Genomic DNA, 14,875 nt, shown 5'->3' with positions numbered 1-14,875 from the left:
TGAGTACTCTCAGTCAATGCATAAATGGAGATATCTACCTTGCAATCCTCACACTGGTGAGGATACAAACAGGGTAAGGAGACGGGACAGGAACTTGAGAGCTTCCTGTTCAGTGTTTGTTTGGTTTTTTGGTTTTTTGTTTGTTTGTTTGGGTTTTTTTGTTTGCTTTTTTTTTTTTTTAACTTTACTTGATGTACAGCAATCTTAGGTACTTTGGTCTATCTCTGGATCAGCATGCTGGTGCCTATGAAGTCATTGACTAGATAGGAAGTCCAAAGTAGTTGTTTTGAGTCTCCCCTATTATGACAGTGTAGCATTTAGCATAGGATTTTACATAAAGAAATTGTGCAGGGATTGTAATTCAGAAACCATTCAACCACTAAAATATGTACACCAGATACCTTTAAAAACCTGGATGCAAATTTACACAGTGTACATGCTTAATTGAAATCTTTCCCTTCCCACAAGTATACACTGAATTTTTGATACAAAGATCACAGCTACTCATATGATAGAAAACTCAGAAAATCAGTTTGATTCTATCCCAAAGCATATATTAAATGTCAAAAGAATATACTGCTGCTAAGGATCTGGTGGCTTGCCACAATGGAAATGACTCAGCTAGCTTGTTTAAAGAATGATATTTTAATTGCTTTGTAGATCACAAACCTGCCAGCCTTGTAATTTACACTGCTGAAGAACAAGACGACATCTTTCCTTGGCAGACAGCTTCTTCTTCTCTCCTGCTGCTGTATCAGCCAAATCTTTATACCTAGAAAAAATCAGCAGAAGTAGAGTTACTCTAACGTTGGCCTGGTTGACATTTTTGCAGAAATTGTCAGGTTTCCTTTGACTTTCAAATCTTTGACATCCAAACTGGAAGCTTAAGATTTTGCTAAGTGTGGAAAGAACAAGAAGACAAATCGCTTTAAATCTTACATATTAGTAGACATGACCTTGGTTAATAACAGTGTGGGACAAGTGATGCCTAAACCCCAGATTTGCTTCCTGTCAGTACTTTGGATGTCTCACTGAAAATCAACGCAGAAAGAATGCAAAGTCTCACCAACTGATTTAATTGGTACTAAATTGGGTCACAGAAAGGAGGGAAATACTTTTTCAGTATGTGTCATATGACATATGCCTATTAAGGAATAATTCATAAGAAAGTGACATTGATAAAAATGTTTTCCATCAGTCTGAAATAATTTTTGCTTCATTTCGAACAAAAAGTCTTATAGCAAAGGGACTTTAAGGAACTTGATCAATTTACACTATTGGAAAGAAGATCAAGAGGAGACTTGATTACAGCATCTAGTACCTTCAAAGACACAAAACACCAGATATTAAAGGGCTCTTTAACATACCAGTTAAAAGAATAATGTAGGAAACTTAAGTCATGCAAAGTGAAATAAAGTATAAAATTCAAATTTCAACTGTGGATTTATTACATGTTACTAAAGAAAATGATGAATTTTGTACACCTTGATGCTTCATATTATTACTATACCTTCTTGAAGGTATTCCTCAGCCTAGATCTGACTGCATTTTTCATTATAGAAAGACAGTTTTTGAAAAGGAAAGATTTTGTAAACACGTTACTTCTGATTAAACTCCCACTGAAACAGGTGTAAGTTTTGAAGTTTGTGTGCTAACTACATTTCCTGACATTTTATTTATTTGGTTCCTTAACAGCTGAATTCACCTATAGCCCTGGTGCAACCCAAAACTGTGCTGTCCTGGGATCACTCACACAGTCCATGGCAGGCAAAGCTGCAGGGCTGGAATGACTCCAGGGACATCAATGGTCCCAGGAGCTGTAGCAGCTCTGGAGAAACACCTGCAGGCAAACTGCTTTAAGGCCAAATTTCACCTAGACTTCTAGTTTCCTGGAGCTGCACAGACCCTTGGGTATCTCTGCTCCTGCAGTCTGGAGATGTCCTCTGGTCTGGTAGCAGTCCTGCTGAGGACTGCATGGCTAAGTCTATACTAGTAAATGAAATGTGAGAGGGATTATTTCTCTGGCATAGAAACCACCTGGCAAAACCCCAGCAGGCCTATTTATTAAGTATTCTGCTATGTTCTGTTAAACTCTGTCACCTTCCAACAGAGTGTAGCCACATCTAAGCTGTCTTCTGGGATGCGTGACTAACCTGCCTTAATTCCCAGGAACTGTTTGGAGGAATGATGGTCAGAAGGGGCAAAAACTTCACCAGAGTTCCTTTTAGTTAGTCTAACACTCCAGATTAGCAGTAGAAAACTGTAGATACTACTTTCCTAATAGCTCACCTAGCTGTATATTCATGATGACATTTGTTTCATGGACTGCTATTAAGGCTGAGGCCACCTCATTTCCATACCTGTATCAAGTGGATTTTCCTAGAAACCAGGGAGAATCAGAGGTGTCAGAGAGACAACTGCTGGAAAGCTTAGCAACTGCTGACTGAAACAAAGATGATTCAGCATTGACTCACAATGCATGAAGAAGTAACTGTGAAAGTGGTCAGCCTGAAACTCACTCACAGCAGAAACCCAAAGAAATGTATTTTATTCCTGAAACAGAGGCAAATTACAATTTAAAAGGTTGACATTCTAAGTTTGGATCAGACATACTTTTGATCCATGCAAATCACCGGACTCAAAAGAAAGACAATCAAACATTCTTTACAACCTGTATTATATATGATGCCAGTCAAAAATGATCCACTGTTTTCCCCCAGCTTTAAAAGTCTTTGAAATTCCACTACATTATCCTGGAAGTCTAATCAGAGCTCACAATTCTCTTCTATCCATTAAAGCAAGCTCTATCTCAGAAAAAGAAGACAGCCTAATGGTTGTAGTAGCAGAGAAAGAGCTAACTATGGAAATTTAATTCTGCCACAAACTTCCTCTGTGAACATAGCAAGTCATTTGGAAGATGATCTACCTTTCCCTATGTTAGACACTGAAGAGCTACACTCCTAGCCTGAGTTAGTCATCTTGTTCTTAAGATAATCTGTGAAGACTGGTATTTCCATAGGGTGACTTGTTCTATGCATCCTAGAAATTTTTGTTAAAATGAGAATAGATTGCCCTCTGGAGGTGCCTTTCTCTACTGACCACAGATGTACTCAGAAGAGAAGTCCAGGCTGGATGTTTGCATTCTGGGTGGCTGAGAGGAGTCTCACCTTTAGGTCTCCTTGTCTGACCAACTTATCTGCAGAGTAACTAATAGACTTTCCTTATTTCTCCTATCTTGTTCAAATACAGGCTATCTAAGCACCTAGGATGAAAAACCATCTTTAGCCCTGGTGTCATCATCTGCTATCTCAGACCAATCATTTTTATCTTGTATAAGGCTGCTTAAACAAACAAATAAAAAAAACCCACAAAATTTGTAGCTATTTTTCAGCCAGAATGGCTCCCTGATTTCATTCACAGCCCAGTTGTGCAAATACCAGTGTTAACATCAGGGAAGCAATGGGAATGGGTAAGTAGGAATGAGAAGACTACACCTGGAGAAAAGTGGTGGTGTAATCATGGGCTTATTTGATTTTTTGTACTTAATTTTGAATAAGTTAAAATATGAGTTGTGCACTGTAAGACCCCCGTTTCTTTCCATTGAGTATAAAGATAGTCTATGCTCTTGACTCAGAATCACAGAATGGTAGGGGTTGGAAGAGACCTCTGGAGATCATCTAGTCCAACCCCCCTGCTAAAGCAGGTTCACCTACAGCAGGTTGCACAGGACTGCATGCAGGCAGGTTTCGAATATCTCCAGCGAAGGAGGCCTCCACAACCTCTCTGGGCAGCCTGTTCCAGTGCTCTGTCACCCTCAATGTAAAGAAGTTTTTCCTCATGTTCAGGTGGAACTTTCTGTGCTTCAGTTTGTGCCTGTTGCCCCTTGTCCTGTCGCTGGGCACCACTGAAAAGAGCCTGGTCTCGTCCTCTTGACACCCACGTTTAGGTAATTGTAAGCATTGATAAGGTCCCCTCTCAGTCTTCTCTTCTCCAGGTTAAAAAGCCCCAGGTCTCTCAGCCTTTCCTTGTAAGAGAGATGCTCCAATCCCCTCATCATCTTTGTGGCTCTCCACTGGACTCTTTGCAGTAGTTCCCTGTCCCTCTTGAACAGGGGGGCCCAGAACTGGACACAGTACTCCAGATGTGGCCTCACCAGGGCAGAGTAGAAGGGGAGAAGAACCTCCCTTGACCTGATGGCCACACTCTTCTTCATGCACCCCAGGATGCCATTGGCCTTCTTGGTCACAAGGGCACACTGCTGGCTCATGGTCAACTTGCTGTCCACCAGGACTCCCAGGTCCTTCTCTGCAGAGCTGCTCTCCAGCAGGTCGATCTCCATCCTGTACTGGTGCATGAGGTTATTCCTCCCCAGGTGCAGGACCCTACACTTGCCCTTATTGAACCTCATTAGGTTCCTCTCTGCCCAACTCTCCAGCCTGTCCAGGTCTCGCTGAATGGCAACACAGCCTTCTGGCATGTCAGCCACTCCTCCTGGATTCCTCCAGCCACTCCAGCATAGACATCTAATATTAGACAACGTGAATGTGTCTCCTAGCCGCATCAAGAAGCTGATAAAAACCAGTATTTCATGGCCTAGCCAGAGCAACTCATTTACTAAGGGATCTAAAACAAAATACAAAACAGAGAGATTAAAAAGATTAAATTGAATCAACGCCCCTCCACCACCATGACAAGACTAACGTAGTGTTGATTAGGAAATAAATGTGAGACCTCTTCCAGTTACAAGTTGAGACAGGGAACACTACCATCGAAGGAGCTCTCCCCAACGCCCCTTCACAGGCAACCAGTGTGAGGAAAGTTCCATTTTCCCCAGCTTTGCCCTTAGCATCCTCCTTGTCCTGACTTGTCAGTTTTACAGACCTAAACAGAAGGAAGACCTTTTGGCTAGACAGGTTAGCACTGTCAGCGTGTAGAGACTGGCCAGGATCCTCTGATGTTGCAGAAGCTGTGCTCTGACCTTTCTTCCTTTGCTTCTGAATGATGCTTTTTATCAGGGAGATTTTTTGTTTGTTTGGACTAGACAATGCTGCCAATACCTACAGGTAGATTGTGAATATGGAAAACCCAGTTCTCCTGGGTCTTCACAGATAAAGGTGTTATCTGATCATTTTCTCCCTCACTTCCCTAAGTGCACGGCTACAAGATCCAGCAGGCTGTTTTTCCCTGAGACAGAATATTCTCCATTTCAGGTTATGGCACAGTAACCCCATAGCAGTATTCTAAGGCTCAGCACGCTATTTGATTTACATGGAGTCTGCACAAATAGGCTGTAGGGCTGTACTCCCAGTTCTGTATGCACAGCAATTCTTTAAGCATTGGAATAAACACCACATACTCAATTTCAATAACACATCAACATGATAGAAGATACTAATGGAAAGACCACGGGCAAGTAAAAAGGACACAAACGTAAGCAGCTCCAAATCAACAGCTTAAAAAACCAACATAGATGTCTTTGAACTGAAGCCTCAGAATATTTTTTGTGTGTTGGTTTTCACTATTCTTTTTCTCAGGTCTCTCTCTTGCCTAGCTAAGAAAGAAGGACCAAAAATGACAAAGTCAGAGGTAGCTACTGACTGCAATCCAGTGTCCTCAGTAATAGGACAGCTTCTAACACCAGAACTCAAATCTTTCCTGAAAGCAACTCCTTCTCTTCACGTCTTTATCTTGTTATTTAAAAAATAAAAATCACGTATGGCTGGCATGTAAATGCTTTATAGGAGTGCTAAGTAATGTAATTTTAAGCTTTAACTATCCAAACACAGCTTATGCAAGGAAAGATCATCAGTCCTGCCAGTGTAATTCATTATGTTGCAGTTTAATTTTTCTCTTTCTTCTGTTTACTACAATGTGTTCTGTTTGCCAAGGTAAAATGGCATGATTTAGTGAGATCTATTCAAAAGGTAGTGAATAAAAGGCAGCAATCTGTATTTCTGATAGAAGAAATGTAAAAATTGTCATCACAAAGGAGTAAAACCAGGTTGTGCTGTCTTGCTAAATTCTCTTTTCTTCCTTTGACAACTGGTAACAGATTGATGTATTATTATGTCTGTGAAGTATGTGAAAGAGATGGACTTTGTTTGCAAACTTGTCACTATGTGCTCATAACTCAGGATTTTTAGTTTTGTTTGTTTAGATTTGGGAGGATGGGGAGACTGGGTTAGGCATGGTTTGTATTTGAAAAATCTATCAAGTGAGAGCTGAAATATCTAGAGAACCTATCTACTGCAGAGAGAAACTTATTTTTTATAAGGAAAAAAGGATGTCAAGTAATACAAAGCTTACAAAAGCAGTCAGCAACAAAGAATAAGATGGAATTTTGATTAATATTATGTGTATACAAAGCATACATACTCATTCCACTTCCCTGTATTATTTTTTTTTCTTGAAGGAACAAGCTAATTATTTTTGAAATATGAGGAACAAGGGAAATTCCAAATAATTAGAAAAGGGGAAATATAGATTATTACAGTTTCCAAGAAAACAAAAGAAAAGTGATTCTGCCAATCTCTGTACAATATATATGACATAAATATCTCATTATACAGCATAAATACTAACAACCAAAGCAGGTACTCAAAATTTTGGAGAGAATAAATCTTTGGATGTGGAGAAGAAAAAGATGCCTTTATAAATAACAGATTATAGCAGACAAATAGACTGCATTTTGGGCATCTATATAGGAGTACAAAAACATAGTATATGATGACTATGAGGTTCACTGTTACATGAAACACATTATGCACTGAGGCTGCTTCATATAGACTTACTGAAATCAGATTGGTGTAGATGTGAGCATGAAGTGCAGTTTGCCTGATAGATTTGAAACAATGAGTAAGTACATATTGCAATGAATCAACACTTTAGAGCACCTGCCTACCATACCAGCATGAGTTTTTTAAATACCCTAATTGATTTTAATATCAATTGATTTCATGGGATTAAATGGCTAGACCTGCAGACCTATAAAAATCAGAAGAGAAAATAAAAGTACAGTAATTTTGGAAAAACTGCAAGCAGTTTTATTCTCTCTCGGTTAACCTGGCACACAAACATTTGCTGACAGAAAGAAACCTGGAAAGTACTCATGCTAAAAGTGACCTTACAGCAAACTGACTTGGTATCATAGTTTTACCACAATGTTTTTATATACGTCACTGTAAGCCAGAAACTTTTCAACTGGTGAAACATTCTGATTTTCTACTTCAGCAATTAAAAATTCACTTCCTATATAAAGAGGTACAGGGGCATACATAGCATGCTTTAACATGTCTATGGAAAAAGGAAAACAGAGTGACATAAATGGTATGTAACTGAGATAAAGGAGCAAAATTAAGGACTTAGAAATAAAAGTGGAAAAGACGCAGAAAATCCCTAGAACAAAATTTTACAGTGACCTGCATGTGGGTCAGCCACTGGTCACCTGTGGAGCTCAGTACAGACTTTTGAGGGAGGACCAGGGCTATGAAATCCAGCGGATCAGAATACCCTTGCATAAAAAGTGGCCATTTGGGATATTTTAATTTAGACTGAATAAAATGTAAAATAAATTTATCAGATAAAGATACTACTTCATGATGGGTGACAGACAAATGTCTTGGGATGATTTTTTTTTTCTTTCCTACATTTTATGTTTTTGCATTAAGTTTTCCCACGCTTAATCTTTTCTAGACACCTGAATTTTAATTTCTGGAGAGAAGAAATAACAAAGATATGTGTGTCTTAATCCTAGAATATTTATTCATATACTTCATGTAATTAAGTAGGGGCTTCCTCATCTCAGACAATGTGGCAGCAGAATAATAAATATAATATAAATTACAGTTCAGCTCTTGGGATTAGTAGATTCAGCTATGCAAATAAAAAATGAATTCACAACACCTGCTAAAGATTTGCATTACAATGCATTTGCATCATCTTACTTAAAGCTGACATTCTCATTCCATCTTGATAAAGCAATGTAAAAATACATTTATTTAAGAAATTGGCAAAAATAAGACATTAACTGAGAAATACGTTAGCATCAAACAGACAAGCAGCCCTATTACATGAACACTTGCCTCTAACTCTATAAAAATAACCTCTCAATAGGTAGACCTTCTCCATAGCTAACTGCCTCTTCATGCTTGGCCACTCCACAAACATGCACACAGAGCAGTAAAATGCTTCACTGTATGCAGAATATATGGACTGTAGAACAAATTTAACATTCTTTATCAACCTGCTAATTTGATTCTGTATAGCACAGAGGTGATATAGGACCAGTGTGTAATGAAGGTAGTTTCCCTTCTCCACAGATGTAGCCGTGTGAAAATAGGGCATCAAAATTAAAAATCCTCTTGCAAAACTAAAAGGTTTGAAACCACAGAAAATCGAAAGGTACCCTTTTTTTTTTTTTTTTTTGTTTTTTTTGTTTTTAACAGAGACCATTACAGAGGATTGCCTGGGAATAGGAGTCAAAAGGTGACTAACAGATGGGCAAATCTTTGCTCTTTCCTACCACAGAGAAAAAACCTGACCTGTGAGTCCTAGCGACATCCCACTACTCAGCATATAAGGAATTAGAAGATGTCTTATGCATCCCTTTCTTAAAGATCCCACTACAAGGCAAGGGTTTTGATGATTATCATAGTATTGTGCACTTGGCCTCCAGGAACCTTGCTGCTGGGCCTCACCAACAGGCCAACTTTGAGTAGATCAAGATAGAAAGTCATCCCTCAAGGGGAACAGGACAAGGTCATGCTGGTCTACAGATCTGCAGGCACAGTGGTGGGCACGACATTACAAGGGGGTGAAATTATGAGAAGGCTTTGAAACGGTACTCACAGAAGGACATGCTTAGGCCCAGCTCCTGTCCCACTGTTTGGAAGCCTGAAAGCAGATGCCTGAAATAACTGCAAACAGGTTGTGTAAAGCAAAGCGACTTATCATTTTTCTGAAAAATACACAAAGCCTAACGTGATACTGAGTTCAAACACCAAAGTGGGCTTATACACTTTCCCCCCACCTGGTCTCCTGGAGGGGTTGCTACTTCATTGGCTCATTGTTGGCCAAGAAAGCACTTCCCAGCTCATTTGGAAATACACTGAGGTAGACATATATAGCAAAAGCAGAAAGCAAAACTAGGGTAAAATGGAAAATTTGATATTAAAGGGAAATAGCATTGAATCTGATGTTCCACCTAGATGATGTTTTATTTCTTCCTTGCTTTTGTTTTGTCTCTTCTGTGCAACCTTGACTCAGCCAAAGCAGAATGGAAATACATAAAAACCTCCCCACAATGCTCACTAGTAGCTCAAACAAGGTGTATTGGGATTATGGGGAAGGTTTTTAGGGCCTTCTTAAACCACACAGGCAAAATACCTTCTCTGGAAGATCATCTCTATCTGTACTTTCTTCTGTGGGAGCTTCCCTTGTGCCCTCTGAATCCTGTGAGCAGTACCAGTCCGAGTAACAGGGATTCTCCTGGCTCTGAATTGTATAATGGTTAGACAAACTGTACACAGGCAACATTTTTCAAGATAGGTTAAGGCTGTCCGCTTGGCATACTGTATCAATACTGGGCCAGGTTCTGCTCTCATTTACTGTGGAGTACAGCAGGAGTAATTCTGCTAAAACTGATGATGTTAAATTTATGCCATGTTGGTCTAAGGAAAAAGACAAAGTAAGATCTACTGATTAAGATACATAAAAGGATTTTACATGCACACTTGCATAGGATTTTGTGTTTGCTCTCAGATGTCACCAGTATTAACTGCCCACTATTATTCAGTCCGACTAGGAAATCTAGCTTTAGCAGGTCTCATTCCAGGTTCTTCTGTGAAGATTAAATGGTTGTAAAGAATATCAAGATGTGGATAAGGAGAAAAAGGGTGCCATGAATGTCTGAGTAGAGTGGAAAGAATTTAACAGCTGCAGAATCACAGAAAGAAAAAGCAGCAGGAGGGTCACAGTCGCTTTTGAGTGTGGGGCAGCTGGACTGCATTTATACAAGTCCTATGAACTGAAAAAAAAAGCAGTCGAGCAACTAATTATATTTTTCTAGGCACTGAAAGCACACAGTTATATTTAATTAATCAATGAATACAAAGGAATTATTTTAAAACTATACAGTAAAATTAATCTATCCCTGTGACAATTTGCATCTTAATTAGATAATTCAAAGTTCCTGCATAGTGCTATTAGCATAAACTAATGTGTTGCATAGCTACTTCTTTAAAATGTTTATTTTAAAGATAGGCTGTTTGTATTAATTCAAGAGGTCTATTATTTAACAGGCATTTCCTTAAAAGAGTTTCAATGTATAAGTATTAGTGAAGATATTAGTGGCTGATATTTTCTTTTAACAGGTTTATTTCTATGGCAAGCATTTAACTGAACTTCTTACTACTATCTATAAATCTATGTCCATTATCTGTGTCATTATATGATGTCAGCAAATTATGAAGTACTTGATAATTATTTTTGTTGAATCATTAAGGTTCTGAAATAATTTAATGTTATTAGATGCTTGTTATGGGCACACAGAACTCAGTCAGCTTGTGAGATATGGGTAAAGAACTTTCAAGATTCTTATTTGTACACAAATATAATTTTATCTATTTTTATAATCCAGGAATCCAGTACTGTGGTAGGTATTTCAGTACTCTGTGGGAACATTTCTCTGTATTTAGAAACAGCACAAGCTTTTAAATTCACAGATGTAAAATACGCATAGATATTATAAGGATATCATAGAGTAACAGGGTTATTTAGTGATTTAATAAATGTTTACTTAACCCTGAGGGATAAGAAATGTCAAATGCTAGTGGAAATTGAATGTCAGTCCAGAGGTACCAAGGGCAGCACTTACCTCTGAAAATGAAATAAACATTTTAAAATTTCACAGATCCTTCCTTAAGTTAAAATAAAGAATCCCACTGGAACTGCTGAAACAGTTCGTCCAGAATTACATTTGTGTGTGCCCAATAGATTTATCATTGCCTTAGAGAATGAACATACCTAGGAAAAAAAAAAGCAGCAGAGAAAAAGGGTAGAAAAATACCTTGCATTCCCCTAGTAGTGGAAAGAGAATAACACTTAGATTCTGTTTGAAATAGCCCAAAAGCCAGGGCATTCTCTATCACAAAACAATAAACTCCCTGTAAGAAGTGCCACTAACTAAGTTTTATGCATTCTATACTAAATGCGATATAAATAATGCTGGAAGATTGTTTAGATTCTACACCAAACATTTGGAAGTTAGAAACTGCCAGACTTAAAACTGACCATGCCACCATTTTTTCCCCTGTGTCTGCCTATTTTATTACTCAATTACATCCCCCTTCTCAAGAGACCCCTTTTCATGTAGATCCTACAGAACTCTAAATACATGACTGACATGAATAATTCAACTGAGTTTAGTGGAATGTCACAATAGTTTACACCCATTAATAACTGCTTTAGCAAATCAGGGTTGCATTATAAAACTCAGAAGATGCCAAGGAAACAACGCTGGTATTTATTTTTGCCTTCTAAATACAGAATAGAGCTAGATGTCTGACCTACCACTGAAAAACTCTAGTCAAAAAAATAAACTATTTTCTCTTATACTCATTTGGGCACTGTCAGTAAGTCCCAGAAACACCAGCAGCTTTATCATTCTCACAGTCCGACTCTGTGACATGCAACACGTACAATGCTACCTATCCTGTGCACTATGGAACTAATGATACCATGGTATAACTTCTAAAGCTGCTTCTGTTTCAACTCCATTAATTCTGTCCCTTGCTATAGAAGGGACACAGACTGAGATTGTGAAATAGCTGCAAAAACGGATAAACCTAAAACAAATCAGTTGAACCACATCTTAAAAGTGACCATTTTTCTCTATACACTATAAATTAAATTAAGTCCAGGCTAATTAGGTGAGTCACCACAGGCATCTGAAGTTATCCAGTATATTTCTTGTTTTTCAAGTATTAAAGAGAACCTAAGGGGAAAAATGAAGAAAACAAGCCAAACAGCTACAAAGAAACAGCCCCAAAGGAGGTAAAAGAGAATAGTCTATCCACACTTGAAGTATGTGTAGCAAATAGAGCTATTTAGCTTGCTCGTAATATGAATAGGCCAGATACTATCACTACACTATCATATTGTACGAATACATTTCAAATGGCCAATAGCCTCTTAGACAGTCCCAAATACCTACTGACATCTAGGCAACTCCCCAGTTCTGATACACCTGGCTTGCCAGGCTGAATGTTAGTGCACTCTGGGTTCTGGTCATCTCTTACAGTATAATGAATCCCCTATCAGCAAGCTTTCACTAGGGATCAGTAATTTAGAATAATTCTGAGACTGCTGCAAAGTATTCCAAACTGGGCCCCTCAATGAGAAAGGTTGACAAAGAAAAAAAAAAAAAAAAAAGCTGGGGACAGAAGAAGGAAGAGGGGACTTTTGGAATGACGGCATTTGTCTTCACAAGTAACCATTACATGTGAATAAGCCCTGCTTTCCTGGAAATGGCTGAACGCCTGCCTGCCTATGGGAAGCAGAGAATTAATTCTTTATTTTTCATTGCTTGTGCATGCAGCTTTTGCTTTCCCTATTAAACTGTCTTTATCAGAATCCAGAAGTTTTCTAACTTTTGCCCTTCCAATTCTCTCCCCCACCCCACTGAGGTTGAATGAGCAAGTGGTTGTGTGGGGCTGGGGTTAACCCACGACACTTCTTCACAGAATGTGATGATTACCAAAACTGCCAAAGACATCACGGTTTTAAACTTCGTGTATGACCTCCATTCTTCACAGGAAATTAGTCATTATCATGTCTATGGATTTGGGTTTAATGTGCCCTCCAAACTGATGACTTCAAAACACTTCATTTACTCACCTTTTCTTGCATTCTAAAAGAAAGCAAACAAAAATGATTACCCTTGATCAGAAATATCACTTCCAGCTCTAGGTCTGAAGCAACAAGCTACACAATGGTGAGATTGCCATTTGGTATAAATTGATATCATTGTATCTACTTTAATGGAATATTGCTTTTTAACACCAGTCACATTACATCTTGCTCTTCTTGCAAGGATTTAAGGTATGATGGCACATATCAACGCAGTGCTTTATGAGAAGGCTGATGATATTATTGTACAGCAGACAATAAAGCTGAAAGGGCCAGCGTGATGACCTAACACTTTGCAACCTACTCAGTACATCGTTCTCACTAATGCCCTGCCTAACTTGCTCATGAGCCTCTGAAATGTTTTGCTGCACTTTTTAAATTCACAAACGATATATTATAAAATATTCTAACTTCCCTGCTTTCAAGAGGAAAGACAGAGAGAAAAAAACAACGAACACCAAAAAGCTCCCGGACAAAGGAAGTTCAGAAATACAATGATGAGTCCCACACAAGATTCACAAACATAAACAACCCATCTATACATGCACATCAGCTTATAGTACAAATTTTATCAAAAGATTACAAGTCATTAATAATGGTGTGATGCCAGTTGCAGAAGGACAGACATTATTTGACAAAGCAATGATAAGAGCATGAACATAAACTTTCCTGAGCAAAAATGTATCTCTTCAGAATCATCTCCAAGCAAAGTCAATTGTCTGGATGACTTAGCGACAATTAAGTGTTCTGAAGCCATTTTTGATCTAAAGTCCAGTATTAGAGGATTTTAGTATCAATGAATGCTGCTCTGAGTAGAACTGCAGATTTCAGGATCTGCAGCTAAGTATAACTTCCAAGAAGAAGTTCATCTAAGAACTTCATAATGAAATCAGAGGAAAACCTATAATTACAATAAGGCTTTGAACATAACTTGTTTCACCCTCACTGCTATGATTACCATAAGAATCCATCATTATTGCTTTCCATACCTTCCCTCCCAATATTTCCTATTAAAACGGATGTTTTACCATCTTTTAAAGTCACTTTAAAACAAAAATTCATCAGAATGTTAACTCTTTTTAACACTCTATTTTCAAAACATTAAAATCTTAAGAGATTCTTTATTTCTAATTTAGTCAATACTGCTTAGGTGTTGTAAGTTAGATACTTTAACATGTTCTGTTCATACAGGAGAACAAGGTTAGCAAAAGTAAAGAAGGGAGAAGAAGGAGAAGGAGAAGAAAAACTGTACCTCCAAAACTGCACTTTACACTGTTTTACCAGTTAGCACAAAAAACTATTTATAATCTAAGATGCATGTCTGCACATGAATAGGTAAAACTAAAGATTAGATTGATGCAATTTAAGCCATTTTAAAAATCATAACATTCTAGTGGTTCTTTTTGCAACAACACTGGAAAAGATGTGTCTACACACAGCCTTCATGTTCTCCTTCATGGTATGAAATTTTCTCTGCTGTTCCTTGAGCAGCTACAGAAGGCAGGATGGGACCTCCATGATGGACAACACAAGACTGAGTTGAAAGAGTTAAACCCAGAAAAGACAGTCTAGAAATCTGAGACACAGTAATGAAATGCCACAAAACAATCAAAAAGTGCAGAAATAAAGACAAGGAATAGCACGCTAGCAGACAATTATCTGGGCTTTCTGAACAACATGTTTTTTCTCGTAGAAATCCTGCAATTCTCATCAGCTAAGTGGAGGGCTCAATCTGCTTATCAGTTCACATAATCCACAGAGGTTACCCTGAGGTCCAACAGCCCTGCAGGTTTGCTGCAAACCAGCAGGGAATGTTAACATAGATGTCTTATTTCAGGGCCTGTGCAACTGGACCTTGCAGTCTCCATTGTTAAGCACCATCCCAGACACAAGAAATACGTGTGACATCTGAATCTCAGCCTCTAAGGCAGGAGTTCATAAATTCTTCCTTGACGAGGGATACTGAGAT

At 38.4% G+C, this 14,875-nt stretch overlaps 1 protein-coding gene across 1 annotated transcript in view; it reads right to left on the bottom strand.

The window, feature by feature from the left end:
* Positions 1–14,875, bottom strand: part of MYO16 (myosin XVI) — a 299,406-nt gene that overhangs the window by 65,902 nt on the left and 218,629 nt on the right. The window contains exon 27 of the mRNA XM_086482083.1: positions 670–772. Within this exon, the coding sequence (XP_086338209.1) occupies positions 670–772 (103 nt within the window). The remainder of the gene's footprint in view (positions 1–669; positions 773–14,875) is intronic.

This window comes from Leptosomus discolor, chromosome 1, assembly GCF_034619465.1.
Source record: "Leptosomus discolor isolate bLepDis1 chromosome 1, bLepDis1.hap2, whole genome shotgun sequence".
Classification (NCBI taxonomy): domain Eukaryota; kingdom Metazoa; phylum Chordata; class Aves; order Leptosomiformes; family Leptosomidae; genus Leptosomus; species Leptosomus discolor.
The sequence above is the reverse complement of the archived record's forward strand: the minus strand, read 5'-3'. Positions and strand labels throughout refer to the sequence as shown.